At 41.5% G+C, this 24,967-nt stretch overlaps 1 protein-coding gene across 1 annotated transcript in view; it reads left to right on the top strand.

The window, feature by feature from the left end:
• The window catches only part of LOC124615614, a 227,683-nt gene that overhangs the window by 175,610 nt on the left and 27,106 nt on the right, over positions 1–24,967 (top strand). Inside the window, exons 8-9 of the mRNA XM_047143618.1 lie at positions 554–3,249; positions 8,556–8,721. Of these exons, the coding sequence (XP_046999574.1) occupies positions 554–3,249; positions 8,556–8,721 (2,862 nt within the window). The remainder of the gene's footprint in view (positions 1–553; positions 3,250–8,555; positions 8,722–24,967) is intronic.

The following is a 24,967-nucleotide window of genomic DNA, read 5'->3' on the forward strand; positions in this document are numbered from 1 at the left end:
ATAATTTTGAAAGGGGTGCCCACATTGTTGTTGGATATATCATTTTGTTTCACAAGTTTCTTACAAGTTAATACTAATAGGAATGCCTTTCAGGCATCTATGATGACAAAGCCTTATGTCATAGTCATCTTAAATTATTTATTTCTAGGTACAATATGTACAGTATCTGCAGTAAAATGTAAAACACATATTAAACAGAAAAACAGCTTTTTCTGGCTAGCCATTTCCTGTGTTGAGAAATTTTTCAGATAACTATGTACAGACTTTATATAAATATAGGAGGAAAATTTTAAATTGGACATTTACAGTGCCAGTGCATGAGTTTTATAAAGAGTCAGCCGTCAGATACTCAAAGTTTTCTAACTGTGAGATCTGATACTTTACAATCACTGTTTGTATTCTTGCAAGTTGTGTCTAAAGGATTTTGTTGTAAATTTATTTGCCATAATGTTATTAAAATGAATTAGCCCACATGCAATCCTTTGACTTTCTTAATTATGTATATATATAATTTATCACATTACACTCAGTAATCAAATTGATCTTTTTCCAGCTACTGCAACTTCTGCAAAAAAGACAGAAGATGTCGGGAGTGAAAGTCCTGAGAGTGGAAATAGGGATGAAGGTTATTCAACCATGTCAAGTGATGTTCAAGCAGAAGCAGCACCAAAGCCTCTGGAAGCAGCTGGTGCCGGTTTAGAAGAAGTGAAGGAAGCTTCTGATGAAACAGAAACTGTGACAGATGTCCGGCCCATCAATTCTGGTGGCTGCCTGCTGGTTGTAGAAGATGCTTGTGATCCTGATGTACTTTACATTCCACTTGGTCTAACGGTTGGCATTAATCCAAGACACAGCTTTCCCCCAGCAAAGGATCTCCTCCCGTATCAACATATAATGCGCAGCTTCTCGGATTCTCATCTCTGTCTCAAAATTACCCCATGTTCACCTTGTGCCCCATTCTCAGCTTGTTCCCTGGCCTCCAGTGCTTCCTCTTCTCCCTCAGTTCTAGCACTAGAAGCTGCCACACCAGCCAGCAACTTAGCTGCAACAACTGCTCACCCTCTCCGTCGAACAAAGGCGACTGTCAGCCTCAGCTCAGCAGCGGCGACATCTTCACAAAACAATGAAATTGCAGATGATGATGAGGCTGGAGTGTGGTGGGATTCTGATTATGTGCAGCATTGGCTAAAACTGGATGAAACACGTGGTGCTCTACAGCAACAGCATCGAGATATGCTGGAACTTGAATATGATCAGGCTGAACTAGAAGACTGGAGTATGTCTTGTGATGACTTTGCACCAGTTGTTGAAGGAAACACAGGAAACATGTGGAGAAGAGATCTGCCACAAGCTTTGCCAAGTATACAAGAAAATAACCAACTGGAATTGGAGGAAGACACAAATGATTATCAGTGGAATAGCTCTAGCCATCTGTCTAGCACTGAGCTAATGACATTACTTCTTGATGTTGACCAGAAAAATTATTGGCAAAATAACAACTATGGGCTGTCTTCGCCTGGTGGAAGCTGGTCAAGCAATTCCGAGGACTGCTGTCACTCATATGACTGTTCTTATGCAGCTGGCTGTGAAAGCTCCTCGAAACGTTCATCAGCAGCGATGAGTGGTTGCAGTGATGATGCAGTGAGCTCAGAATCACCCGCAGTGGGGACAGATTTCACAAGGGACTTTTATCGTCTAGTCAAATTTGAAAGTACCAAAAGTTTGGCATCAACATCATCACGAAGTCTTGTCGATAATGGAGGCTCACTAAAAAGAAATCAGGAACTATTACAAACAGCTCCCGACAGAGAGCAGGCTCTTCAGAGTGTTCTCACATTCATTGCTGAACAGCAACAGTATTGCACTTCAAGGGAGGAGGAAGATTTGGAAGTCACTGTTCAACCAACACCACTTTTACAAGATGAGAATCAGAACACTGTTAGCAAGGGCAGTGACGATGATGATCTTAATGAAGAAAATTGTGCAAGTGAGATGAATGATTCAAATTCTCATGAAGCTGATCATGAATCATGCTGCAGTAAGCCATCATTGGATTTAGAAACATCAACAAATGACGAAGATGATATTATATCTGTTGTTTCAAACCCTGGTGCTACCAAGCCAAGAACTGATGAGGCCATTTCAGTTTCTCCAGAACTCTGTATTGACAATGAAAACAGCATTGTGGTTGCAAATGAAAGCTGTAGTCAAGGCTGTGCAGCAGCAGAAACTTTTCAAGATAGAAACTATTTTAAGACAAAGCAACAAAATGTAGAAATAAGTGTACAGAATGGCCACTCAGGTGATTTTATTGATGGTGAGATGGATAAGGCATCTGAAAATGTATATAGCCAAGCTTCAGGTGCAGTGAGTCTTGGAGCAAGAGAAAGAAATTGTGCTATTCCCTTGGGTGAGAATGATATAGCAAAATCATCTAACAGGAAGCAAAAGTGCCCTGAATCACTGCTTAATCAACAAAATGACACTGCCCACAGAAATATGTTGAATTCTTTGAAAGATGAGGCAAAGTCAGAAGTGGACAGCTTTGATCTCAACAGAAAATCAATGTGTGCTACAGCGAAACAGGACAGTTCTTTGTCTTGTAACACAAATTCAGGTTCGGAACAGTCCTCGAATATTAAAGACTGTAATTCATATGACATAATTGCCTCAAATTCCCAATCCTTACCAAATTTCCCCATTCATCATCTGCTGCCTAGCAGTGCTGATGATTCAGTAAAGACCAAAAGTAGCCAGGATGGTGCTTTTGGAAGGGAAGGCTGCACTGGTGATGATGAATATAATGTTCCTGCTCCAAAGGAAGTGATGTTAAAAGACATGAATATTGCTTCGTATGATTACAGTAGGGCTGTGCACTCTTCAGGTAGGGTAGATACACTGATGACTGTGATAGAAGAAGATGAGCAGACTGGTGGAATGTGTCGAGAGATGTCAGAGTCCTTGACATCCACTGTTTCGACTCCTGACACTGTAGTGAACCGTTTGCAGTGTGACAATAGTCCAAACAGTGTTCTTATTATGGATGCTAGTGCTGTTAGTTTTCATGAACATGCTACGTCAAAGGATGTTATTGAAGAACTGAACCGCATGATCCGAAAAGGTGAAGATGGAATATCTGGTAGTGAAAATGATGTCACTGCAGTTGGTGCTTCGAAGCTGGATGTTGCCTGTTGTTGCCCAACAGGTTGGGTTCATGTTGAAAGAGATATTGACTTCACAGATCCAAAGGTACAATAAACTACTCACTGTTTTCCTTAATCATTAAATGTATTTATGCATCATCAGCAGTTCAACAAGTTTTAATTATTTATGGAAGTGTGTTCTGGGAAACGGTCTGTGTAGCATAATGTAAAAAATAAACAAAATGAAAGTATAGTTTTTAACCATGTATTTTAATCTCATAATTTCATTACTCTTCAGTTGCTGTCCATGGTGGATGTTACTAAACTGCAGTGAAGTTCATATACTAGTTATTTGGCTGATACAATAGGATAAATGCTTGGATGCAATTCCAAAGCATGTCTTTACCTCGCACACATCTCTGGAATGTAGTACGGTAGAGGACATAAGGTCCTGCTGATAGTAGTTTGTAAACTAGACAGAGATGTTAAGGTTGGTGGAACCCCCTTTCTCCTCCTGACAAAGAACATATGTCTGCAAGTACACTACAGTTGACATTGTTCACTCTTGTTCATAAGTTAAGTAGCTTTTTAGATTTGAACAGTAAGAGACATGGTGTTCACATGTGCATGAAAATTTGTTCAGCAACATTGTGTGACTAAGAAACATTTACATACAAAACATAAACAGAGGTTGTGATGTCTTCACATGGTAATATAAGATAGGCAATAATTCCCCAGACTGTGGATCAGAATCTCTGATGTGGTTTGCAGAAATGCCCCACTTTTGAGGAAAAATATACTTCTTGTAGTCAGTAGTGGTCCATTGTGCCAGTGTTAGGGCACCAGTCTTTTGGCCTAGACTGTTCTACATATATTCTAGAAGATGTAAGTCCAGTGAGAGGGTGAGAGGGTGAACAGTTCTTATATAGCATATACTCATCCACCAAGCCAGCCCCTGCATTCTTTAAGATTACCATCCTCCAGGTGTGCATACCATTGCAAGTTGTTTTCCTTATAAACTCCAACCTTCAAAGTCTCCACAGCAAACACATGAAATGATGCACATGTCCCTAATTTGATGCTGCACTTCAAAAAGTACACTGATACCTCCATATTGAGCTCTTTCCACAATATTCACAGGACTTTAAAATGTCCATGGGTGATGGGTGATCTAGATGCAGCAGTCAGCAATAATCACCCTTCAGGCCGTGAGCAGGACTCTATCTCTCTGTCCTTGGGTCCATACAAAGGGGACAAGATCTATATTCACCAAGCTGTATGGTTGGTGTCTTTGTGTGAAGAAAATGCCTTTGGCAGGTTACCAAGCATATAGGCCACCAATACATCCCTAACCATGGCAGATGTTGTACTGATTGAATATCTTTAGGGGTTTATGACAAGATAAAAATCCATGTGGTTTACTTTGCTCATTCTGCTGGTAAATGTTTTCTCCCACTGCATAGTTAACGATTTTTTTCTGAGTGTTGAAGATTCTTTATCTTTCTCCACCCTGACTAACACCCGTAGTGCTTCATACATTATGTTGTGTTCAACAAAGGTCTATCGTGAGTTGTGACGCAGTCACAGTAAAATTGCACAGGAATCCAGAATAGGATTTTTTAATGTTTATTCCATTTATGGACCGCAATAATTTGCATCAGGTAATTAATTGTAGAGTATGATGACCATCTTTAGACCTGAGTACAAACAGATTGTCGATCACATCAAGCCAACATATCTAAATGCAATACAGTCAAATATCAAGGTATAAGGAAAAGGTAGATTGCTAATCACCACAAAGATGCCATGTTGAGTCGCAGGAAAGTACAATGAAAAGACACTTATACATTAGCTTTCAATGAAAGCCTTTTTCAGAAAAGGAAACACACACACACATCCATACACAGAAGCAAGCACACCTCACACACACTTTACCACAATCTGCAGCAGCTTGGACAGGAATGCAGCTGTTACCTAGAACGGAAGCTGCAGTCTGGAGGGGGTGAATAAAGGGAAGGGATAGCAGAGTATGGGTGGTGGGAGAGAAGAGCACCGTTTGGCGGGGCGTGCAGGGACTAGGCTGCCAACAGGCGCAGTGTTGGGGGGCTGTGGAATAGACGGGGGGCGGGGGGGGGGGGGGGGAGGCCAGGGAGCAGAAAAGGAAAGGAATGGGCGGGGAGATGGATAAGTGCATTGGCAGAGGGAGGCCGGCCCACAAAGAGGGTGAGGGGATGAGAATGGGAGGATGTGATTAGACAGAGCAAGGGGGGGGGGGGGGCATTTTTTTGTGTGGAAGGGATGGCAGCTGTTAAAATGCAAATACTGTTGGTGATTGGTAGGTTTAATGTGGACAGAGGTGCAGATGGAGCCATCAGAGAGGAGGGGGTCAACATCCTGGAATGTGGCGTGTTGAATTGAGGAGGACCAAGTGAAGTGGATGGGAGAGAAGGTGTCGAATTTGTGAAGAAATGAAGATAGGGTGTCTTTGTCCTAAGTCCAGATCATGGAGATATCGTCAGTGAACATGAACCATACTAGAGGTTTGGCATTTAAGGAGGCCAGGAAGGTCCCCCCTAGGTGGCCCATAAACTGGTTGGCATAGGAGGGGTGCCATGTGGGTGTCCATAGCTGTGCTGCAGACTAGTTTGTATACCTTCCCCTCAAAGAAGAAGTAGATGTGAGTTAGTACAAAGTTAGTAAGTTGTATGAGGAATAAGATAGTCTGAACGACATTCAGAAAGGTAGTGTTCAGTAGCAATAAGACTCTGGGTATGAGGAATGTTGGTGTATAGAGATGTGGCATCAGCAGTTACCAGTAGGGATCTGCAGGGTAAAGGGATGGGGGTAGTGGAGAGTTGGTGAAGGAAGTAGTTGGTATCTTTGATGCAGGAGGCTAGATTACAGGCAATTGGTTGGAGGTGTTGGTCAGTGAGGGCTGAATTACTTTCAGTGAGGGCACAATAACCAACTACAATGGGGTATCCAGTATTGTTGAGTTGGTGGATTTTGGGGAGCATCTAGAAGGTGGGTGTGTGGGGTGTCATAGTGGTGAGGGGAAAAGGGGGTTCAAGGGAGAGGTTCTGGAAAGGGCCTAAGGCTTTAAACAAGATTACGTTGGACTTCTGCAATAGGATGACATTGGCAGAGTTTATAGGTGGAAGAGTCAGATAATTGGCAAAAGCCTTCCAACAGGTAGTCAGTGCAGTTTTTAACAACAGTGGTGAAACCTTTGTTTGCAGATCTTCATGATCAGGACTCAAGACCAAGACATCCTTTCCTCATTCCTTCACAAACTCAACACCTTTTCTCCCATACACTACGCCAGCTCCTCCTCAATCCAGCGTGCCACCTTATCTCTGATGGCTCTATCTACACCTCTGTCCTCATTAAACTAACCGACCACTACCACCACCACCACCAGTACCTGCATTTCAACAGCTCTTATCCGTTCCACACCAAGAATCCCTTCCGTATGGACTGGCTAGCTAGGGAAGGCACATGTACAACAAGAACTCCTTTGTCCAGTATGCTGAAAGTTTCACCGCGGCCTTCACAGACAAGCACTATCCTCCAGACCTCGTCTGCAAACAGATCTTCTGAGTCATTTCCCCACACACCCCCAATTCCCTACTATCCCCAAAGACCACCTTCAAAGAAGTGCTCCCTTCATCACCCAGTACCACTCTGGAATGGAACAGCTGAACCACTTCCTTTGTCAGGGTTTTGATTATCTCTCATTATGCTATGAAATGAGGGATATCCTACCCCTCCTAAAGTGGTGTTCTGTTGCCTACCCAACCACCATAACATTTTATTCCATCCCTGTGCCACTCCCAATCCCAACCCCCTGCCACAGGGGTCATACCCCTGTGGAAGACCTAGGTGCAAGACCTGCCCAATCCATCCATCTAGCACTTCGTATTCCATTCCTCTCACAGAATTATCCTACCCCACCAGAGGCCAGGCCACCTGTGAAAGCAGCCATGTCACATACAGGTTCTTTTGCAATAGTTGCACAACTTTTCATATTGGTATGATTACCAACCAGCTGTGCATCAGGATGAATGGCCTCTGACAAATTGTGGCCAAGAGCAAAGTGGTCCATCCTGTGGCACAACAAGCATCTGAACATAACATGCTTGATGTCAATGGCTACTTCACTACCTAAGCCACCTGATCCTCCCCTTTTCTTAATTGCACAGATGGGAGTTATCCTTAACAACACATTCTCTGCTCCCAAAATGATGCCTGCCTCAACCTACAGTAACCTGCTGTCTCCACACCCTTCATCCAAAAGTTTCACCCCCTCTGTCCTATTACCTCCTCCCTATTCTTGTCCCCTCACTCTCTTTATGTGCCACATTCTGTCAATGCACCTGACCATCTTTCACCTTCCCCACTCCTCCTCCTTTCTCGCTCCCCATTTCATACCCCCATCATGTCCCCACCTCCCTGCTCCACAGCCTCCTGATGCTTTGCCTGTTAGCAGTCTAGTCCTGCATGCTTCCCCATTCCCCAGACAGTGCACTTCTTTCCTTGTCATCTGTACCCTGCTATCCCTTCCCCCCCCCCCCCCCCCCCCCCTAGATTGCTGCTTACATTCTGCTTGTCAGCTGCATTCTGGTCTGAGCTTCCAGAGATGACAGTAATGTGTGTATGAGGTGTGCTTATTTGTGTGAATACGTGTGTGTGTGTGTGTGTGTGTGTGTGTGTGTTTCCTTTTCTGATAAAGGCTTTGGGCAAAAGCTGATGTGTAAGTGTCTTTTTGTTATGGCTTTCTGCAGCCCACATGCCATCTTTCCAGTGAGTGGTCGTCTATCTTTTCCTTAAAGTGTTGATATTCCAACCAGTAGTTTCTGTTGTTTGATACAGTCAAAGTAATAAGCCAAAAAAGCTTGTTTGTACTCAGGTCTGAAGATGGTCATTGTAGACCAAAATTATAACTTGGGGTAATATCCTGTATTCCACAACTATAATGGTACAGTAAAAAAAAAAAAAAAAAAAAAAAAAAAAAAAAAAAAAAAAAAAAAAAACCATCATGTGCACTTATATGACATATTCATGACCGAAACAAATTATTAACTTCTGGATTATTAACTCACTGTGATAGTCCTTTGTGTGATTGCAACCTCTTTCTCGTGTACATGTTCATGACCATTTAAGAGCTAAAGTTACATCTGTAAAGCCTGACACTTGATCTTCATTAGTTTTAATGACATGCACAGTCTACTCAAAAATTCATGAATGTTACGCATTTCATGATATCTCAGTGGAGTGAAATAAAAAGTATACATGCAGTGTGTGTGTGTGTGTGTGTGTGTGTGTGTTTGTAATATAAAACTAACATTGTGTATATACACATGAATCACTACTGATAAAATGTCTAAACATACAACATTTTTCTTTAAATAGGCCCGGGCTAATTTACTTGATGTGATGTTAGCATCAAGTGGTTCATCTGGTGGTAGCAGTAACAGTGGTAACAGCAGCAACAGCAGTAGCTGCAGTGAAAGTGGTGATGAACCTGCCGATTATCAGCACTTGCATAGGTTGCATCGTTTTCGTCGACAAAAGAAAGGTAAATTAAGTTCTTCCATAATTTAAAACATCCGTCATACTTAATGATCATTATCTGACTGTAGCCATAATAGCACATCTTGACGTAGGTAAATGGTTATTATGCACATTTACAAACCATATTAAATGTACACTCTTTGACATAAAACTTGACCGGCGGCCGGCCACTGCGGAGGCTAAGCCCGCGCCGATCGCGACACTGGGACAAATTAACTGACCAACTCGCTAATTCTCTAAGTCCGGATATCTGCACAATCTGGCAACACTGTAGACTGCAGCATTTCCTGGAGGACGTCTTGTCCAATGTTAGACGAAAGGTAAACTATATACGCCCGTGGTCTAGCGGTAGCGTGCATTGTATTTGTCTACAATGTCTGTGGATCGAGACGAGCTGGCGCAAAAATTTTTTATAGCCTCTTCTCTCTGAATGCTAAAGACGTGAATGTAATGGTAGTGCAGATCCAATCTGTTTCACTTTCTGTCACACCAATAACAATATTTTATCCAGTAAGCATTTTGCGGCATATTTCTTGCAGACTGTCCTCCTCTGGATGCCGTATGCGGTAAAGCTCCGGGATCCATTTGCTGGCTACCGGCAGCGGACACGGCGGCAGCAGCCGCACTGCACTCCCCCGTTCTGTATTGAAAGTGCCTGCTACCGCTCATTGCTTTTGATAATTTAAAATGCTTTATTATTATTAAATGTTGCTCCCCAGAAAATTTCTACAATTTCCATTCTCGCTCGAAAGCAACAGAGAGAAACGCACTGATTAGTAGATGGGTATTGTCCGCTTCTCGTGGTCTCGCGGTAGCATTCTCGCTTCCCGAGCACGGGGTCCCGAGTTCAATTCCCGGCGGGGTCAGTGATTTTTCCTGCCTCGAGATGACTGGGTGTTGTTGTGTCATCTTCATCATCATCATTCATCCCCATCACGGTCGGAGGAAGGCAATGGCAAACCACCTCCGCTAGGACCTTGCCTAGTAAAGTGGTGCGGGTGTCCCGCATCGTTCCCCTACGCTCTGTAAAGATGCATTGGACTTCATTTCATTTCACTGTATTACATTAATCGGCAAGATATGCCGCACATATGTATAATGAGGAAGTCTGCGTCTTCATGCGTTTCCTCCTTGAAATCTGTATGGCCCGAAATTAATTTTATAGACTGGGACGAAATCAAACCACCTCACTACATTAGATGATAGGCGAGTGTGAAAATACTTTGTCGCGACCGCGAAAAGTAACTTGAAAGTTAATGGAATTTGATATTTTGTTTGAGTAATTCGGTGAACAGGAAAGTGTTAGAATGCAATTGTAAAGCAGGTACGACACAAATAGGATTCATGTGACAAACTACTATAGCCTAAGGACCAGGCACTCACCACATAGGGCTGATGAAGAAAATGAAGAAGAGTGGATGACGGAGTGCTAGGAACTATTAGTTTATAAGTAGGAATATGTTGATTTACCATTATTCTTTTTAGTAAAGCTCAATTTAAATTCATGATTTTGGTTAGTTTGTTTCTAAATCTGATCTGGAAGTGTAGGAAAATATTATCTCGTGGTTTTAACTAATCGAGCTGCTAACAGAAATTCATGGTATAAATCAATGCTCTTAATTTTGATCTGAAAGAATTAGTTTTCAAAGAAGCCATTTGTAGCTTGCATGTGTTTCAATTTGTAATTTGACGAGTTTCTGAAATTCATGAATAAAGCCAAGGTTGCTAATTTAGTATGAAAGAATAAGAAGTCACCTTGTGAAATCAGTCAGTAGAAATTTACCTGTGAAGCTAATTCTTCGAACAATGGGATTTGAAAGATACGTGGGAATCAGTGAGACCGCTTTCCTCAGTTAAATAAAGGGGAAACAGCATAATAGTAATCCCTGTAGCCGTGCTATGCACGCTGTACACGAACTGTAAGTATTGTGAAAAGTTCTTTGTGTGTATTTAAGTATCTTTTGGAGGGGAGGTTTTGGATGGTATATTATTTAATGGTGCCGAGGTATAATTAGGAAATCAGTCTAGGTAACTTGTGGAGGTTTCTTTCAGTTGCGATAACGTGCTGCACACGAATATGAGGGAAACATAAATTTCGGAATTGCGACCACGCGAACTTTCCAAGCACGCGAGAGTTAGTGAGTTAATGTCGAGGCACGTCAATAAATGAGAGGTGTTTTTGGGATCAGACAGGGATTGAAGACGTTATAGAATTTTTCTAGTACTGGTCCGCGTGGAGATACCATCATTGCTTTGCCCAATGGTAATGAGAGAGTGTGTTGCTGCGACGTTATGAATCAAGCAATGTGGGTTGTCCTTCATTCCTTCCCGTGGGTGAGAAAAAGGTTATTTTCATAAGAGACGATAGGAAGTAGAAATATCTTTATATGTGCTGTTAGAAGATCAGCTGTTAGGCAATTTTATCCTGTATGTTACTTGTAATACCGTTATTATGTTTTGAGAAATGAAAGTAAGACAGAATGAAAAGAAATAGCTTACAGAACGGAGGAATTATTATGCAGGCCCAGTTACGATTCCGGTTACTTACGCATTTTCTTTAAACACAGTCGGGTGATTAACAGTGTACCATTGCACACACATTTGTTTATTTATTTGTTTGAGTAAAGAATTTAATTAGTAGTTACTATGGGTAACAACCATGCAGTGACACATTTAATGAGAATACACAGAGACCATTTAGCTTTAGTAGGTTTCCGGAACAGTTTAGGACCTCGCAACTAGTTTGTCCTTTATTTTTCTTTCAGTACCCTACCCATCCTCCCTCGTTTTCTGTAATTGCTCGAAGGTGTCGGGGAAGTGATAAGGCTAAATTCCTCGAGAGATTATGATAATCATTTATCTCCCACCATGTATTCTCTATATTTTCCCACAGAGTTTCTGAATTCCTCGACCCCGGTGGTAACAACCTCGTAACCTCCGCCCACATAGTTTCAATGGGGTTGAGGTCTGGTGATTTTGGCAATACAAAGTGAATGGTAATATAGTTTAAGGTGCCAGTTATAACACGCAGGTAGGCCTTCTTTCAGAATATACCGTCCTCCTATGCTTTGGTAATGATGAGATGGGGTGTAAGTTGATAAATACAGTGCAGCAGTCTGTTGAACTGTTAGACTCTGTTGCATGGTTGTAAAGCTAATCTGCTTCGCCTATTCAATTCTTTTTTCTATCTTCCACTGACAAGAATATATTGGAGAAACAAATCTGTTTTAAAGGGAGATATTCTCTACGGACATTACACGTGCTCGTTCGCTCAATGTGTTGCATTTACGGAAGGCGACCGCGAACGCTGACGTCGCCTGTTCACACCTCATGTCAACGCGGCCCAGCGCTCTGAGTAAATGACTACAGTTGAGATAAATAGCTGATTTCAGGAATGTTAATGAGATAAGTCTTCCCTCCATATTAGTGAAAACTAAATACCACTATGAGAACGTATCTCCATGTAATGTTCATTGCTCGAGAACAATTCGTGTATGCAGCGTTGCTGTTATGACTAAGATGATAAAATCTATAAATTGTAATCCAATTCATATATTTGCATGCGCCTACGGAATATTAAACAAGAAAATAATTTGTTCCTTTGTCATATAATTTTTAATCATGGCAATGCGGTCAGTTGCCAGCTGATATCAAAATTTAATGTAAAGGAGGAATAAAGAAAAAGATATACGAGAAACAAATCTCGAATCCATGAATTACTGTGTACTATCCTGGAAACGTGCTGACACGGCTATCTCACAATTTCAAAGGATAAGAAAACCATCCTGTCCACTTTTCGAGGATGATATTTCCTGACAGAAAGCACACCAGGGTGAACGGCTTTAGGTTGAGACACCAGCAACCTCAAACTATGTCACTATTATGTTCATTCTCTGATTCCTAGCCCCGTCATCACGCACTTCCCATGTCAAAGTGGCTGGCAGAAACGAGCGCGAACGACCTGGGATTAGGTGATACAGATCTACATCCATTTAATATTTTCTTGTCATCTCGAACACATATTGAGAGTAATCACCACAGGAGTAGTGGTATTTAAGTTCAAAATGGTCGCTTCATGCAAAAGGTGGCCAAATTCTCGTGTTTCACATTGCGAGCTGTATACGTCAGCTGTGAGCTCTATGGGACTTAACATCTGAGGTCAACAGTCCCCTAGACTTAGAACTACTTAAGCCTAACTAAGCTAAGGACTGCACACACATCCATGCCCAAGGCAGAATTCGAACCTGCGACCGTAGCAGCAGTGCGGTTCCCGACTGAAGCGCCTACAACCGCTCGGCCATAATGGCCGTCTGCTACGATTATGGTAAGGGCAGTATTTACTGCTGTGCGAACAAGGCACTGATGCAGTAAAGTGCTCATTTTTCATTAGTTCCAGTTTCTCTACAAAAGCTTTAGCTTATCAATTCCTTTCGCTACAGCTCTTTTTTAAGTTCTAATGCTTAAGGGACCAAACTGTTAGGGCCGTCAGTTCCTAGGCGTAGAAACTACTTACACTAACTGAAACTAAATTATTCTAAGGAAAACACACACATCCATGCCCGGGGGAGGACTAGCACCTCCGGCGGAAGTGGCCGCGAAATCTGTGACCCGGAGTCTCAGAACGTGCGGCCACCCCACGTGACATCTGCTATTCTAAAGGTCGCAACTAAGAGACTATTCATAACCCCCCATATCATATGTGTTCTGTAAACCTCTCAGGATTTTCGGCAGTAGTATTCTTCGCAGATACCAATTTACATCAACAACAAAACAAGACTAAATCCCTGAAGAGACTAGAATTAACTCTCAGCGACTCGAATTTGTGTTGTTTACATCATCTAGGTGTCAAACAAGACGGTAACAGTTACTGAAGCCATAAACAAGGTTATTATTGATGTATTAACTATGGCAGCTATGAAGATAAAAACGTATGAAAATGCACATCAGCGCATTTTCCCATTGTTTCCTTTCTTCTTCAGTAGTCTTACATTTTTTTTTTTTTTGTGAATCCATCATATGAGTTCGATGTGTTGGACTATTATCCATAACAACACCTGATATTCTAGTCATGTATAACAAATTTCACTGAAGCTGATGAGTATAAGTACACAATTCATTCGTAGATTTCAGTGGTGTAATGTGCTATCGGGTTGGCGTCTGGCAGCTCAGCTCCACCAGGGCTGACTTCAAACAGGCTGTGGATAGCAGTGAGACCTTTCTGATCTGTCCATTGCTTTCTTCATATTGATACTGTTTTTGGTACTTGGCAGACGTTTTGAAAGTGTTTGGCACACCTGTGGTCATTCACTCTCTTTCAGTATTGGTGCCGAGGGACCATGCTCAATTCCCATAACATTGTGTTTTTACATTGACGAGTAATCTCGATAGTCGTCACATTCATGTGCCATCTACATCGCAAATTTAATATTTTGGTCCTAGGAACTACCCTGCAATAAGTTTTGTATTTCATAATCAGAACTATCTGCATTAATCGTCATCAGAACAATGTCAGGGAACAGATTGCAGCATTGCCTTGGTAGCTACTTGGGGACCTCCTTGAGTCGTGATCTAAGGAAAGGGTAGTTGCTGGTTCACATTATATTACACTAGCGAGAATTGCCGAAATTTCCTTTATGATCAACCTATTTTTATAGGTTTTTATTTTCACAGCCATTCTCGTTCTGCATTGCAATAAACTTCATTCATTATTTGCTTGTTCTCGTTACGATTATTGTTGTCATTCTCTCACTCGCAAGAGTTTACACATCCCTATTTGGTATCGATGCACATGAAGTGTCTATGAAAGGAGGGAATACTGAATGTTACGTCATGCGGAATACACTCATTTACCTCAGCACCTCATGATCAACGCTACAGGAGAAGTGAGATACATAAAGGTGACAATGGGAGGACAGATATGGTGGCACGCTCTGCAACTACTCCTATTGATTTAACACAGCGTTACCAGATAAACTGTTGCTCCGGAATCGAAAATGTAGTGCGGGCTTTGCCACAGTAGCGGAGAGCTGCTAATTTCGGACCATGGCTATGGATTACCCTGTGGTCAGCTGCTGGTTAGAGCGTTACAACTGTAAATGGAAGGCTTTGTTTGATAGTCTTGCGCTGATGCTGATTGAATAAATTAGGCCAGTGGAAAAATAAAAATGGTTTAACTTTGAGTCCTAACCCTCGAGGGGGGAGAGGCGGGGTGGGGGTGGGGGGTGGGGGAGCACAGCGGTCTGCTTCGTGAATTCCAAGCAAAAAAAAAAAAAAAAAAAAAGAACAGCGCAGGAAGGGTTTGAACAACTACTTTCATGCAGAGACATGCATTTGGAATCTGTTCATCGTTTAAGAGGCCAAACAAGAGGGTAACATTACGGGAACATTGATCAGGCTACTTAGTATATAATAGAGCATACAGATTTCGAGGAGGACACGTATGAAGACGCATACTTCCTTATTATCCATATGTGTTGAACATCTTTCGTGTTAACGAAAGTAACATCCCGCTTTACCTCTTCTTAAATCTCAAATGAAATGAATGCCATAAGGAATGGAATATTTGTTGATTGCATCTCTTTTTGCTTCCATCCCTACCAACATATTTCTTCACTCTCATGGTAATCATGACATTCTATATGTATGCTGCAAAAGATTGCACGTGGACACATTCGACATCGATGTGCAAAGCGTTTGATATCTTACATTATATTCAATTCAAATAAGCTTTCGATGTATTTTTACTTCGTTTGTATTTCGAGATGATTATGAACGTTATGGAAAATTATCTCACGTGCTTTATGCAGAATGAGAAACACTGAATCATCCATTTTGCTTTCCCTACGTTGAAATGATATAATGTCAGAGTCACAGCGTTCTTCCACGTGAGAAGCTGAAACTTGTATCATTCTGGATTAATGATAATTGAATGCGTCAGATGTATACATAGCCCACAAGGCAACGTCAGGAATTATCAGGGGAGAACGCCGCAAAGAAATCAAACGTGTGCTTGCATCTCCCCTCTGAAGAACTGTATCGGACAATCACGACAAGCATTTCACTAAAGAGCTGCCTCATAAGAGAGCTGAGAATTGGCAGCGTCGTAGCAAGTATTTGTCAACACAGTGAGACTGCATTTACTTCTGGGTGTAGCCCAGCATTGCCTCGCTAAATTCACTTGGCATTCGTTTTTCACATCGAAGACTCATACGATATAATCTACTATAAGATGAGACACTTATAAAGTATATTTAATTTCTGGACTCCAAGAACGGGGTTCTTCACATAAGTAACACCTGTTTGTGTGTTTAACGTTGCGTTTTGAGGCTCAGGCAATATTGCAATGACTATAGTCCGCCTGTTACACCCAGTCTGTCGTTAGCTCAGTGGTTCACTTACGTGTTGCGGTGTTATTGCTATATGAGATGGCAGTTCCAACATTGGTGAAAGCCGCTGAACACAACCTCTTATTTTCCATTTTAATTAACAGAGTTGTAAACTGACAGTAAAAATTCCTTATACGAAATCTGAAGAATGCCTTTACACATAAATCTTCGTGCAATTTCGAATTATGTTAATATCATGGATGTCTGCTTTGCAAAATAGTTTCTGAGAAGATTCAAACCGACTGTCAATGATGCGAATTTGAGCTTTGTTCGTCATATAGGTCTAACACGTCAGGAGGTTGTTTATGAAGTGAACATGTTGATTAATGTAGTTCCTCTCTTCTAAATTTTTGCAATAGAATTTAACTGTAGACATTTTATGACACCGACGTTAGCAATTCCTTTCCGTTCTGTGAAACCTCAAAAAAGATAAATTTTTCTGGTTTAAATTTGATGACCTTAACTGTCACTTCCGATCGACATTAAATACCTTTTGAATCCGTACATGGAACTCCAAATGTTCAGTGTTCCTGCATTGCTACAGAGCATGCATTGCAAGATATTCACACAGTTTATTGCATAGACTTACCATAAGGAATGAAACAAAAACTGTAATACACTGGTCGGCCGGGATGGCCGGGCGGTTCTAGGCGCTACAGTCTGGAACCGCGTGCAGGTTCGAATCCTGCCTCAGGCATGGATGTGTGTGATGTCCTTAGGTTAGTTAGGTTTAAGTAGTTCTAAGTTCTAGGGGACTGATGACCTCAGAAGTTAAGTCCCACAGTGCTCAGAGCCATTTGAACCGTTTTTTTGTAATACACTTTACATCACAGACGCTCACTCTGGCTTGACGAAAGCATCCGAATATTGGCTAAAATTTGCACAAATAATTGAATTTGCCTCCCCCCATGAACCATGGACCTTGCCGTTGGTGGGGAGGCTTGCGTGCCTCAGCGATACAGATAGCCGTACCGTAGGTGCAACCACAACGGAGGGGTATCTGTTGAGAGGCCAGACAAACGTGTGGTTCCTGAAGAGGGGCAGCAGCCTTTTCAATAGTTGCAAGGGCAACAGTCTGGATGATTGACTGATCTGGCCTTGTAACAATAACCAAAACGGCCTTGCTGTGCTGGTACTGCAAACGGCTGAAAGCAAGGGGAAACTACGGCCGTAATTTTTCCCGAGGGCATGCAGCTTTACTGTATGATTAAATGATGATGGTGTCCTTTTGGGTAAAATATTCTGGAGGTAAAATAGTCCCCCATTCAGATCTCCACGTGTGGACTACTCAAGAGGATGCCGTTATCAGGAGAAAGAAAACTGGCGTTCTACGGATCGGAGTGTGGAATGTCAGATCCCTTAATTGGGCAGGTTGGTTAGAAAATTTAAAAAGGGAAATGGACAGGTTAAAGTTAGATATAGTGGGAATCAGTGAAGTTCGGTGGCAGGAGGAACAAGACTTCTGGTCAGGTGACTACAGGGTTATAAACGCAAAATCAAATAGGGGTAATGCAGGAGTAGGTTTAGTAATGAATAAAAAAATAGGAGTGCGGGTAACCTACTACAAACAGCATAGTGAACGCATTATTGTGGCCAAGATAACGAAGCCCACACCTACTACAGTAGTACAAGTTTATATGCCAACTAGCTCTGCAGATGACGAAGAAATTGAAGAAGTGTATGATGAAATAAAAGAAATTATTCAGATAGTGAAGGGTGACTTAAATTTAATAGTAATTGGTGACTGGAATTCGGTAGTAGGAAAAGGGAGAGAAGGAAACATAGTAGGTGAATATAGATTGGGGCTAAGAAATAAAAGAGGAAGCCGCCTGGTAGAATTTTGCACAGAGCACAACGTAATCACAGCTAACACTTGGTTCAAGAATCATAAATGAAGGCTCTATACATGGAAGAAGCCTGGAGATACTGACAGGTTTCAGATAGATTATATAATGGTAAGACAGAGATTTAGGAACCAGGTTTTAAATTGTAAGACATTTCCAGGGGCAGATGTGGACTCTGACCACAATCTATTGGTTATGACCTGTAGATTAAAACTGAAGAAATTGCAAAAAGGTGGGAATTTAAGGAGATGGGACCTGGATAAACTGAAAGAACCAGAGGTTGTACAGAGTTTCAGGGAGAGCATAAGGGAACAATTGACAGGAATGAGGGAAAGAAATACAGTAGAAGAAGAATGGGTAGCTTTGAGGGATGAAGTGGTGAAGGCAGCAGAGGATCATGTAGGTAAAAAGACGAGGACTGCTAGAAATCCTTGGGAAACAGAAGAAATATTGAATTTAATTGATGAAAGGAGAAAATATAAAAACGCAGTAAATGAAGCAGGCAAAAAGGAATACAAACGTCTGAAAAATGAGATTGACAGGAAGTGCAAAATGGCTAAGAAGGGATAGCTAGAGGACAAATGTAAGGATGTAGAGGCTTATCTCACTAGGGGTAAGATAGCTACTGCCTACAGGAGAATTAAAGAGACCTTTGGAGAAAAGAGAACAACTTGTATGAACATAAAGAGCTCAGATGGAAACCCAGTTCTAAGCAAAGAAGGGAAAGCAGAAATGTGGAAGGAGTATATAGAGGGTCTATACAAGGGCGATGTACTTGAGGACAATATTATGGAAATGAAAGAGGATGTAGATGAAGATGAAATGGGAGATACGATAATGCGCGAAGAGTTAGACAGAACACTGAAAGACCTGAGTCGAAACAAGGCCCCCGGAGTAGACAACATTCCATTGGAACTACTGTCAGCCTTGGGAGAGCCAGTCCTAACAAAACTCTACCATTTGGCGAGCAAGATGTATGAGACAGGTGAAATACCCTCAGACTTCAAGAAGAAAATAATAATTCCAATCCCAAAGAAAGCAGGTGTTGACAGATGTGAAAATTACCGAACAATCAGTTTAATAAGCCACAGCTGCAGAATACTAACGCGAATTCTTTACAGACGAATGGAAAAACTGGTAGAAGCCGACCTAGGGGAATATCAGTTTGGATTCCGTAGAAATGTTGGAACACGTGAGGCAATACTCACCCTACGACTTATCTTAGAAGCTAGATTAAGGAAGGGCAAACCTACGTTTCTAGCATTTGTAGACTTAGAGAAAGCTTTTGACATTGTTGACTGGAATACTCTCTTTCAAATTCTGAAGGCGGCAGGGGTAAAATACAGGGAGCAAAAGGCTATTTACAATTTGTACAGAAACAAGATGGCAGTTATAAGAGTCGAGGGACATGAAAGGGAAGCAGTGGTTGGGAAGGGAGTGAGACAGGGTTGTAGTCTCTCCTCGATGTTATTCAATCTGTATATTGAGCAAGCAGTGAAGGAAACAAAAGAAAAATTCGGAGTAGGTATTAAAATCCATGGAGAAGAAATAAAAACTTTGAGGTTCGCCGATGACGTAATTCTGTCAGAGACAGCAAAGGACTTGGAAGAACAGTTGAACGGAATGGACAGTGTCTTGAAAGGAGGATATAAGATGAACATCAACAAAAGCAAAACGAGGATAAAGGAATGTAGTCGAATTAAGTCGAGTAATGCTGAGGGAATTAGATTAGGAAATGAGACACTTAAAGTAGTAAAGGAGTTTTGCTATTTGGGGAGCAAAATAACTGATGATGGTCGAAGTAGAGAGGATATAAAATGTAGACTGGCAATGGCAAGGAAAGCATTTCTGGAGAAGAGAAATTTGTTAACATCGAGTATAGATTTAAGTGTCAGGAAGTCATTTCTGAAAGTATTCGTATGGAGTGTAGCCATGTATGGAAGTGAAACATGGACGATAAATAGTTTGGACAAGAAGAGAATAGAAGCTTTCGAAATGTGGTGCTACAGAAGAATGCTGAAGATTAGATGGGTAGATCACATAACTAATGAGGAAGTATTGAATAGGATTGGGGAGAAGAGAAGTTTGTGGCACAACTTGGCCAGAAGAAGGGATCGGTTGGTAGGACATGTTCTGAGGCATCAAGGGATCACCAATTTAGTATTGGAGGTCAGCGTGGAGGGTAAAAATCGTAGAGGGAAATCAAGAGATGAATACACTAAGCAGATTCAGAAGGATGTAGGTTGCAGTAGGTACTGGGAGATGAAGAAGCTTGCACAGGATAGAGCAGCATGGAGAGCTGCATCAAACCAGTCTCAGGACTGAAGACCACAACAACAGGAATTGAATTTGAAAGGAAAAGAAGCGAAGTATAAAGCATTTATAAATTCATCGCATATAGTGAGGTGGTTTGATTTTGTCCCAGTCTATAAAATTAATTTCGGGCCATACTCAGCTCTTGCCGGTTAATGTAATACAGTACCCATCTACTAATCTGGGCGTCTGCCTCCGTTGCTTTCGAACGAGAATGGAAATCGTAGAAATTTTCTGTGGAGCAACATTTAATAATAATAAAGCGTTTCAAATTATCAAAAGCGATGAGCGGTAGGAGGCACTTTCGATACAGAATGGGGGAGTACAGCGCGGCTGCTGCCGCCACGGCCGCTGCCGGTTGCCAGCAAATGGATCCCGGAGCTTTACCGCATACGGCATCCAGAGGAGGACAGTCTGCAAGAAATATGCCATAAAATGCTTACTGGATAAAAGTTCGTTATTGGTGTGACAGAAAGTGAAACAGATTGATTCTGCGCTACCATTACATTCACGTCTTTAGCATTCGGAGAGAAGAGGCTATAAAAAATTTTTGCGCCAGCTGGTCTCAATCCACAGACATTGTAGACAAATACAATGCACGCTACCGCTAGACCACGGGCGTATATACTTTACCTTTCGTCTAACATGGGACAAGACTTCCTCCAGGAAGTGCTGCAGTCTACAGTGTTGCCAGATTGTGCAGATATCCGGACTTAGAGAATTAGCGAGTTGGTCAGTTTATTTGTCTCATGTTACGATCGGCGCGGACTTGGCCTCTGCAGCGGCCGGCCACCGGTCGAGTTTTATGTCGAAGAGTGTACACTACATGAACTACAACACTGAAACCAAAAACATTAAAAATAGGCAACGTACTATGAGAAGGAACAGAGTTTGCTGCTATTGATATTGTAGAGTCGCAATTAATGACTTTGTGACATTTGCCAGTGGGCAGTCGAAAGTTTCTTTTCTCATGTAAGTAGATGAATATTAAATACCTGAAACAATATTTGTTGTGACACAAGGTGGACCTTGTCATGGATGACAAATCTGAAAATGGGGAAAAAAACATCAAGTCCAAACACGTGCTCTGTAACTGTACTGTGAAGCAGAAGGAAAGTGAGGTCTTGCATGACATTTTTGAATGTCACTGCGATCGTGAATTGTCCTTTGAATTTGTTATATGCCTGGCTAGCTTGTGGATTGAAGAGGCCGCGGGCACTCCCAGCTGGAGGTACATTTCAAAGTTTAACAGGAATTCAGAGGCACTGGTATCAACCTGTAGCTGAAGTGGCAGAATTAAGGCTGTGAGGACAGGTTGTGAGTCGTTCTTGGGTAGCTCATTTGGTAGAGCACTTGCCCGCGGAAGGCAAAGGTACTGAGTTCGAGTCTTTGGTCTGGCACAGTTTTAATCTGCCAGGAAGTTTTATATCAGCGCACACTCCGCTGCAGAATGAAAATCTCATTCTGTAGCTGAACTAGTTTGCTGCACAAAGTCAGCGAGCATGATGAATAGTTCCTTAATAGACATCAGTATGGTCTGAGACTGTGATGAAATCAAATTACTGTCCATTAGGTCGTATCTAGATGAGTACTTTTTGTCCAGAGTGTGGCAGACAGCGTGACTTGCACTGAGCTCACCTGTCGGGCTTCTGTGGAATGTGTTCAAAAACAGTCCAGGCATGATGGAAACAAGTGTGGTCAGGAGGCGGAACCTTCTTTCCTTGTTTACGAGACAGTGCTGGAGTGCGACAGTGTTTGTGCTCTGCTGTTCCCACATTTGCTGCGTCCACAAAGTTGAATCCCTTTCTCGAGTCTGATGCTGAGGAACTTTGAAGGATTGGGCAAATTTTAAAACATTTTCCAAAGTTCTGTCCTCAGATTTTAAAGCTATCTACTGCTCCTCCTTTTATGGAGCTGCCAGCCTTATTGCATCCCTAATCACCACATCTGCATATCACTGGACTCGCATTCGGGAGGACGATGGTTCATTCCCGTGTCCAGCCATCCTGATTTAGGTTTTCTGTGATTTCCCTAAATCGCTCCTGGCAAATGCCAGGATGGTTCCTTTGAAAGGGCACGGCTGACTTCCTTCCCTAATCCGATGAGACTGATGACCTCGCTGTTTGGTCTCCTCCCTCAAACAACTGAACCGAACCGAACCAAACCAAACCAAACCAAACATCTGCATATGGTTCCTTATTTTCTGCAATCACTAAATGTCATTTCCTACTGAGACCATGCAGTTCAGCTGCCCATGTGCAGTATAACTAATTAGCCTATTTACTACACTGATAAAAGCCCATGCAGAATGCGATGACATGGCAGTATAGGTGGAAGTAGATAGTTAATTTAACCGGTTCATGAGAGGGGCCAGTCTGCACAAAAGCTGGTATATACTGGGTGAGATCCATGACAATAATAGTGATTTTATCATGGCTGGATTCATTTCCTCGAATGCAGAAAAGTGCTACTGGAGGCACTACTTGTTTTCTTCCCAGTCTTCGGCTGCCTCATCTTCAGGCCTGAACAGTGGCAGATTTGTAGCTGATGACCAGGAGAGCAAAGTGGACAACAAGGCTTCCAGATTTTTGTGTCTCTCTAATTGCTGTTGCAGAAATGGCTCTAACATCACATCCATCGACACACAGAACCTGTAAGGTGGCCTGTTTTTCAGGATCCATGGTCATGTGCCGAACATGAAAAATGCTCATGATAATCACCAATTATGTTGTAACTCATGGCATATAAAACATAAGATGACATCTCCAGAACAAGTATACTTAATGATCTCACAGGACAGTGGTTCACAGTGGGTACAATGCATGGCATAGCCACATGGTTAGACAGATTCAGTACAATTCTAGCTAGCTTAGTAAATAGCATGATAAACAAGAGCAGAGTTAGGGCGATTGCTTGGCAGTGATAAAAAATGTAGACAATGCATCACAAGTGGTGCTAGAGGTCCCTGCACAGCCATCATGCACAGTTTCTTGGCTGTGGTGACTGCCCCCGGTGGCCACACACAAAAGTGGTGGACACAGAGTAACTGTTGTGTCATATGTTGGCAGTTGTAAACATTTAGAATATATGGAGAGGTCCTGAACTTACACAAGTGGTGGTTTTTATTATTATTATTATTATTATTGTTGTTGTTGTTGTTGTTGTTCTTTGGGTTCCTTACCATCTTTGATCATGTAGAAAACAAAACCATGTCCTTGCTATGTGATACTGAAAAATATAAGTGTTTGTAACTGCTACTTTATACTGGTCCATAGTGGCAGTTGAGAAAATTTTATTGAACAGTTTTGATGCCCTATAGACTGTCTGTCAGACAGAAAGAGATTATTATATGTATTAGAGATTTTAATATCAGTTTCTTAACAAAGTTACTGATTAATGACATAACAATAGAAAATGTCAAGAAAAATTAAAATTCTGCCTAGGATGAAGTTTAAAATAAGTTTAACCCAGATAGTCCTGAATTATTTGTTTTTCAAAATTGATTTATATCTTATCTACATTCATTCACAAGGTTGTAAGAAAGAAAGTAAAAACAATGTTGAGTATTTATTTTTATTTAGTATTTCCAAATATGGCCGTCCTTCCAGAAGGACGTCAGGACAATAAGGGAACATGTTTTTAAAGTATACGACATTGCACAATTAACTTGTTTTGGTTTTTATACCTTCAAATAAACATAAATAAATTTGAATTATTGGCTAAAACAGCTAATGAATACAAAAAACAAAGAAAATAACCTATACACATATTTGATGCACTAGTATGATAAGACAAAAAGCAACAAACATGAAGTGGTTCGTCACATTTTACGCACATAGTAGTAGTTTATTTGTGGCAACTGCGACATTTCAGCTGCTTCTTCTTTTTTGTTATCTCGTCCATTGGTAATTCAGCAACATAATGTTCTCTTCCACCAAATCTAGAATCTAGGGGACCGATGACCATCGCAGTCTGGTCCCTTTAATCCCACAAACCAACCAACCTAGAATCTAGTTTTGCCCTCTTACTAGGACGTCCTCTGCTGGTAGTGACTCTTTTGTTACTTTCAAGAATTGCAGTGACAATTCGACGACGAAATGTCAGATGATCTATGGGTTATTCGTTGTGCTTGTAAAGACCCCAGGCATTTTGCTCTGAATGTCTATAAAATGTGCAATGATCGGGAAATACCATTTTTCCCTCTTATAGAGCATCTATATAGGGATTCATTTTGGTCAGTTCGATCTATGCCTCCCATATGAGTATTGTAGGAGTGTAATAAGTTTCTTTTGTTCCCTGGAAAATCTTGTTACAGAGCGTAGTGGTTGCACTCTGTCAAAGTTGGTGGCTACAGTAACAACATTGTTGTCATTCCAACGTGCAATGGAAATCCCGGATGCTGAGTAAGAACAAATTTCATATGATCCTCTATTTTCTTTTATCATTTTATCTACAAATGATAGAGTACAATTCTTAACGCTGTTTCCTCTTATTGTTCCTGTTGCTTCCACGCCCCTCTCTTTTAGGTCATGTAGCGCAGTAGCATAGAGCTGACTTGCTGGTAATTTATCTACACTTGGATTTTCTTCAGCACCCGAATATTCATCTGTTACGTCATCAGTTGAATTTAGAGGAGGGTGTAGTGTTACATTCACACGGTATTAGGTATTTCCTCATCTTTTGATTCTAACATGTCCAAAAGTTCCAT

This window comes from Schistocerca americana, chromosome 1 (assembly GCF_021461395.2).
Source record: "Schistocerca americana isolate TAMUIC-IGC-003095 chromosome 1, iqSchAmer2.1, whole genome shotgun sequence".
Taxonomy (NCBI): Eukaryota; Metazoa; Arthropoda; class Insecta; order Orthoptera; family Acrididae; genus Schistocerca; species Schistocerca americana.